Source organism: Leucoraja erinacea, chromosome 10 (assembly GCF_028641065.1).
Source record: "Leucoraja erinacea ecotype New England chromosome 10, Leri_hhj_1, whole genome shotgun sequence".
In the NCBI taxonomy this organism is placed as follows: domain Eukaryota; kingdom Metazoa; phylum Chordata; class Chondrichthyes; order Rajiformes; family Rajidae; genus Leucoraja; species Leucoraja erinaceus.
In genome coordinates this window covers 33,499,401-33,506,584 of record NC_073386.1, presented here as the reverse complement: position 1 = coordinate 33,506,584, position 7,184 = coordinate 33,499,401, and the positions used below count along the sequence as shown (strand labels likewise).

The 7,184-nt window shown below is 49.9% G+C and overlaps 1 protein-coding gene across 1 annotated transcript; it reads right to left on the bottom strand.

The window, feature by feature from the left end:
- Nucleotides 1-419: 419 nt before the first annotated feature.
- On the bottom strand, nt 420-3,251 carry LOC129701002 (uncharacterized protein K02A2.6-like). The gene is made up of 2 exons (XM_055641893.1): nt 1,121-3,251; nt 420-751 (listed from the first exon to the last, which is right to left on the bottom strand). The coding sequence occupies exon 1, from the start codon at nt 3,116-3,118 to the stop codon at nt 2,384-2,386; it is 735 nt and encodes a 244-aa protein (XP_055497868.1). The 5' UTR covers nt 3,119-3,251; the 3' UTR covers nt 420-751; nt 1,121-2,383.
- Between the last annotated feature and the right edge of the window lie 3,933 nt (nt 3,252-7,184).

Here is a 7,184-nt window from a genome sequence, read left to right as displayed (position 1 = left end):
GACCATAGTGGAGACCCAGTCCGAGGGTTCACTGACCTCGGCAATGACTCCAATAGAGATCATGCGCTTGAGCTCGGCGTGTATTTTCTCCCGCATGCCATGAGGGACGCGGTGAGGGCACAAACTATTGGGGTGACCGTATGATCTACAGTGATCTTGCATATCGTAGGCAATTTGCCAAGTTTGTCGTCAAATAAGTCTTTATAGTTGGATAGCATCTGTTGTGTTAGTTTCTCTGTCAGACAGAGTTTGTGGACAGCATGCCCGAAAGAAACCAGACCCAGGCCGTGGCATGCTTTGATGCCAAGCAGGGTTTCTGCATTCGGTTGGACAATGTGGAAGATTTGGTTTTTTGTCTGTTCGTTGATAGTACACTTTAAATCGAATTTACCCAGTGGGGGGGACCCCCCCCCCCCCCCCCCACTGTATGCATGTATGGTGGAGGAGTCCTTTTTCATGGGTTCAGTGTTTCAGTGCTTTTCATGAGTTCTTGTTGAACTCTTTGATTGACATAACGTTTACTCTGGCCCCGTGTCAACCTTGGCATTCAGAGATTTGTTATTGATTATCATGGTCACCGAATGATCCATCAGTTTGCCTGGGGAGCGTAGGTTTAAGGAGAGTACGGTAGAGTCAGTGTGTGTGTGTGTTATTGGAATCATTCCCGTGGGAGACATCGTCTTGTTCCTGGGAATCAGAATCAGCCTGCTCTTGTTGAATCAGGTGTAGATTTGTCCTTGAAGCAGTGCTCCTAAGGGACAGACAACAATTAGCAAAGTGGATAAGTTTCTTGCACTTATGACATACTTTCCCATGGGCAATGCAGAATTGGCACCCTCTAGAGTGGAAATAGTTGCAGTTTGGACACCTCGTGGCAGGCAAATTTGGATCTTTGCGGGACGCATTTAAAAACGTCTTTGTAGAATAGTTGGCTAGGTTTACTTTATGTTGCTGTTGGGGGTTTGTGATATTGAAATCAACTAGTGGGGCTACAGTTTCTGCCATACGTCATGCATGAATGGCTTACTCTAAAGTCAGTTCCGCAGTAACTCAGCTCTCAGCTTATGGTCGCTCATTCCTCCCACTATTTTATCTCGCACTAAATCATTTGTCAACTTACCAAAATGGCACCGTGAGCTGATATGTCTTAGGTCGCTGATAAATCGTTCCACAGGCTCGACAGCCTGTTGTTGTCGGGCAAAAAATCTTGTTCTCTCAAGTATACGATTCGATGGTAGGTCATACAGTTCTCTGAACTTTCTCAGCAGAACCGCTGTGTAGTCGATAGTCTCAGCTGGCGCCGACACCAGACCGTTCCCGTCTAAGTGTGCCGGTGCGAATTAAAAAAAATTTGTGCGGATCATAGCTTCGGGACCCGCTAGATTCAACAGTAGCGATGCTTTTAGGTCATCGGGGTCGTTTCGGTGAACTATGCGGATATAATGAGCATAGTCTCACTCAAGCATTCGCCAGCGTTCAGCTATATCAGAATCAAACACGAGCGGACTTGGCTTTCAACAAGAGATAGCCATGTCGTCAAAATCACTCACAAATAAAAACTGATAAACAAAATAAATTGCGGTAAACAGACACGGGCTAGACCCGATTTTCTGATACCATGTAAAGAGCTTAATCCCACACAGGTGGAAGCACAAGCATCTTTATTGTTCAGGTCATTATCATCTAAGCAGGACGTCACACGTTCACACTGCTACAGCTACTGGCAGGCAGCAGGCGAGTTCTTACAGTATAAATCATATAATTAGGCGGAGTTATAATTACTAAGCATTCTGATTGACTAACATGCAATAGTCAATCTACAGCCAGATTCGGGGTGCTCTTCGACATTTCCACTGACTGTCGAGTTATTTGTATAATAGGCTCGTACCACGACGTAAACGGAGTATATCTTTATTTAACAACTCTGTACAGCAGCCGCAGGTTCGTGTGCATGCCCGGGCAACTCCTCAACTGCCACCCCCGGTTTCCCACGTCACATCCGGCCACCGCATTCCTTACACTATTATTCCCATAATACCACATCTCCCTTTCTTTGAGAACAAAGGGTGGACTACCTTTGTCTCCGCAGGTCTTAAGGGGTTTATTCTGCCCTTTTGCTGGAAGACCTGTCCCTGATTCAAGCATGCAAAATAGAAATAAAATAACTTACGCGTTACCATACTGTGAACTATTACTTTAGCAGGCTGTGTTCTTCAAAACGTAAACTCTCAGGTTTCAGGTAAATGTACCAGGTTTACAGAACAATTTCACAATCACACTTCCCTTAAACTCTCAGGTTTCAGGTAAATGTACCAGGTTTACAGAACAATTTATCAATCACATTTCACTCTCTTTTCCTTTACTGTGAAAACAGATCAATAAATCACCAATCAAGTCTCTTCGGCTTTCTAACCTCTCTCCCACACCTGGTCTGCACAGTCTCTGTGGTGGGGCCCTCTCTGCTGGGTGATGTTGTCACTGATGGAGCTGGCTCTGGTGTAGGTGAATCTTCTCCCACCGGTGGCTCATCAGCGTCGACTACCCCACTGTTGGTCTGCAGCGGCACCAAGTGCTGCCGGTTCCTCCTCAGTGTGCCCTGAGGCACCTGGACGATATAAGAGCGAGGGGTATTGTGTGTAGATAGCACTGTGCCCTGGACTCGTGCATCGGTGATCCACACATCCTCCCCAGGTACTAGTGGCTCCAGATTTCTCGCTCCGTGCCTCTTGTCGAAGGATCTTGCGTCGTTCCTCCTCTTCTCCCTTTCTTTGGCCCCCAGCGCGTTGTAGTCAGGCAAAACTGGATTCAGCAGGGTTGGAAGGGCAGGAACTGTAGTGCGGAGGCGGCGCCCCATCAACAGCTCGGCCGGGCTATAGCCGTTCTGTAGAGGGGTTGCTCTGTAGGCCAGCAATGCAAGATATGGGTCTGACGCCTTTGTTAGCAGGTTTTTCACGGTTTGTACAGCGCGTTCCGCCTCCCCATTGCTCTGAGGAAACCTGGAGCTGCTCGTGATGTGCACAAAACCATACTCTGCTGCAAAGGCTTTAAAGTGGCTACCTGAGAACTGGGGTCCATTGTCACTTTTAAGAACTTCACCAATTCCATGACGAGAAAACATGGATTTCAGGTGTACCACCACATCTGTGGACCTTGTGGGTGACAGCAGCGCAACTTCCACATACCTTGAGAAATAATCTACTACTAGTAGATAAGTCTTGTCTTTCAGCGTGAATAGGTCAGCTCCCAAGGTTTGCCAAGGCCTGTCTGGCATCTCCGTTGGCATCAGCGGCTCTTTGACGTTCCTTCTCTCTTGGATGCAGGTTCTACATTTCAGCACCATGTCATTCAGCTGGCTGCTGAGTCCTGGCCACCATACCGTCTGTTTGGCCCGGCCCCTGCACTTTGTCACCCCCAGGTGTCCCTCATGTAGTCTCTGCAGCACATCACCTTGTAAGGCTGATGGGATGACGAGCCTCGTGCCCCGCAGCAGCAGCCCATCGTGCACAGTCAGCACTGCTCTATCAGCCCAGTAATGTCTCAGCACTCCCTGCAGTTGGCTTTTGTCGGGCCAGCCGTCTGTGCAGTACTCCATCAGTGCAGAGCATGTGCTGTCTGCCTGCAGGTGCTCACGTAGGCTGCTCAGATAATCTCCACTGACAGGAATGTTGCTGATGACAGAGTCTACATAGATGTTGGTGTCCTCTAATAGGCTTGTGTCTGTGTGTGTTCTTGCGGCTCTCAGAGGAGCACGAGATAAGGTGTCGGCTGTCCCCAGGCTTTTGCCAGGGACATGATCGACTGTATAGTTGTACCTCATGAGTCTCATCCTAAATCTTTGGACTCTTGGTGGGAGGTCATCCAAAGCTTTCCCTCCCAGCAGACTCACCAACGGCTTGTGGTCAGTTTCCAGCTCGAATGATCTTCCCAGGATGAAACAGCTGAACCTTTCACATGCCCACGTCGCAGCCAATGCCTCCTTCTCTACTTGAGCATAGCGCTGCTCTGTTGGTGTCATTGACCTGGACGCATATGCCACAGGTGACCACATGGCATCGCTCTTCTGCAGCAGGACTGCCCCCAGGCCAAAGGAAGAGGCATCAGCAGAGATCTTTAGAGCACTGTTTGGGTTGTATAATGTGAGCACTGGTGTGGATGACAGCTCTGTTTTTAACTGATCAAAGGCGGCCTGCTGCTCTGTCCCCCAGTACCAGTGGTTCTTCTTGGACAGCAGGTCTCGTAGCACTTTGTCTTTTTCAGCCAGGTTAGGCAAGAAGCGGCCCAGCTGATTGACCATGCCCAGAAAACTCCTGAGTTCGCTGACATTTTTGGGTGCATCCATCTCTTGTACTGCTCTCGTCTTCTCTGGATCTGGCTTCACTCCATCTGCTGAAATCACATGACCCAGGAATCTGACTGTGTGGCGTGTGAGCTCACATTTGTCCATGTTGAGCGTAATGCCGGCCTTATGTGCCTTCTCTAGCACCACATGTAGCCGCACCTCATGCTCCTCCTGCGTCTGTCCCCAGACCAGGATGTCATCCATGTGACACAGTACCCCCTCCAGGCCACCGGTCACTTCTGTCATCATCATCCTTTGAAAGTGCTCGGGGGCTGATGCTATGCCAAAGGGTAGACGGTTAAAATAGTAGCGCCCAAAAGGCGTGATGAAGGTGGTGTATTTGGCAGACTCTTTTGTCAATGGTACTTGCCAAAAGCCCATGTTGGCATCTAATTTGCTGAATACTGTTGCACCAGCTAGCACGCCCAGAGTGTGCTCAACAGAAGGCAGGATAAACTTTTCTCTGCATACTGATCCATTCATCATTGTGAAGTCCACACAAATGCGAACATCACCTGTTTTTTTCGGCACCACCACCATCCCGGCACACCAATCAGTCGGCTCCTCAATCTTGGTGATTACGCCATCTTCTCCATACGGTCTATCTCCTCCTTCACTTTTCCCATAAGCGGCAGAGGGACTCTGCGTGGCATGTGGAGAGAGAAGGGCACAGCCTCTGGCTTCAATTTAATTGAGTATGGCCTCCGAACAAGACCCAAGCCGCTTTGGATATTGTCGTTTCACTGATTCCACGGTGATGCCGTCAACCCTGCACACAAGCTGAAGCCGTTCTATGGCAGGTCTTCCCAACAGTGCAGTGTGCAGGTCTTTTACTACATAAATGTTCTCTATGGCTGTCTTTTTGCCTCTGCGCAGTGTTTCTCTGGCTACGCCCAGGACAGAGAGTGCATTGCCCCCTGGCCCAAACAATGGGCGTGTCGACACTGCCAGGCGCTTCACATCATGCTCCCCTGTAATGTCATGGTACACCTCCGCTGGCATGGCGGTGACATCAGCACCATGTCTATTTTAAAGCACACTTTTTTTTGTCTCACTTGTAGCTGCACCGTCCACGGGTCTTTTCCAGCATTCACGGCTCCCAGGAAAAAGCTCTCTTCTTCCTCTGTAGTGACAGCATTGAGAGATTTTGCACTGTTTCTGCACACTTTGCCATAATGTCCCTTTTTGCCACAGTTGTGACACACAGCATCTTTAGCAGGGCATTCCAATTTCCCATGCGAGGGCATTTTTCCACATCTATCAGGCCTTTGAACCTGGCTGAGGCCGTGTATTAAGTCTATTTTTGCTTGGTGTTTGTGCTTGTGGCTGAGGCTTTGAGGGAAATTTGGGTTTTCTGTAGCTTTTAGCATGCACAGCATCAACATTAGAGCACTTGCTAGCACCGCTATTTTCTCCTCTTAAGTCAGACCACTGTCGTCTAACTTCTTCAGACTGCCTTGTTTTTGTTATAGCAGTTCCAAGGGTTAGGTCTCTGTCTAGCTGTAGCTTTTCTGACAATGAGACGTTTCTCAGCCCGACCACTAACCTGTCGCGGATCAGCTCGTTCTGTAACTGTCCATAGTTGCAGTGTTCAGCTAATCCGTATAGAGCAGTGATGAAGGAATCCACCGTTTCTCCTGGCAGTTGCACACGCTGATTGAACTTGGCTCTTTCGTAGATTACATTCTTTTTAGGTACAAAAAATGCATCAAAGCCCGCCTTGACATCCGTGTACATCCTCCTCTCATCTGCAGTTAGCGTTAGCCCCTTTAGCACATCTTCGGCTTCATCGCCCATGCAATACACTAACGTGTTCACCTGGTTTTCTGCCGACGTCGCGTTTAAATTGCTTGCAAGCCGAAAGCGGTCGAATCTCCTGATCCAACGCTCCCATTCTTGAGGCTTGGTGAAATCGAATGGCTCTAGAGGTTGTATTGTGAACGTAGCAGTTGGTGTGGGTTGCGCCATATCTGCCGGCTCGTCTCCCATTTCCCGCCAAAACGATACACTTTCCTCGTCTTCTTTTTTTTTCCACTTGCAAGTCTCCCACTTCCGACACCATGTCGAGTTATTTGTATAATAAGGCTCGTACCACGACGTAAACGGAGTATATCTTTATTTAACAACTCTGTACAGCAGCCGCAGGTTCGTGTGCATGCCCGGGCAACTCCTCAACTGCCACCCCCGGTTTCCCACGTCACATCCGGCCACCACATTCCTTACGCTATTATTCCCATAATACCACACTGACCAGGGGACCCAATTTACCTCTTCCATGTGGTCTACCCTAGTCCAGCTCTACGGTGCCCAGTTACACCATACGACCGCCTACCACCCGCAGGCCAACGGGCTGGTCGAAAGGTTCCCTCGGCACCTTAAGTCGGCACTGAAAGCTTGGCTTACGGGCCCGGACTGGGTGCACCAACTGCCCTGGGTCCTTCTTGGTATACGCACCGCACCTAAGGAGGATTTGGCTGCTTCCTCGGCTGAGGTCGTGTACGGCTCGACCCTGCGGGTGCCCGGGGATTTTCTGCCTGCCACCCGCGTTCAGGTTGCATCAGCCCCGGCGCTGCTGGCTGTCCTTCGAGAATGGGTGAGCATGTTGGTCCCTGTTCCCACTTCCAGGCACGGTTCGTCCGCAGTGCATGTGCCCGCGGTGTTACGACAGTGTGCCTATGTTTTCATCTGCAGGGACGCTCACCGCTCGCCATTACAACGGGTCTATGAAGGGCCATTCCGGGTGCTGCGAGCCGGAGTCACCACGTTCACGGTGGACGTGGGAGGCCTGGAGGGGTTCGTCTCCGCCGGCCGTCTCAAACCCGCCCACATGGATGTGGTCGTTGCT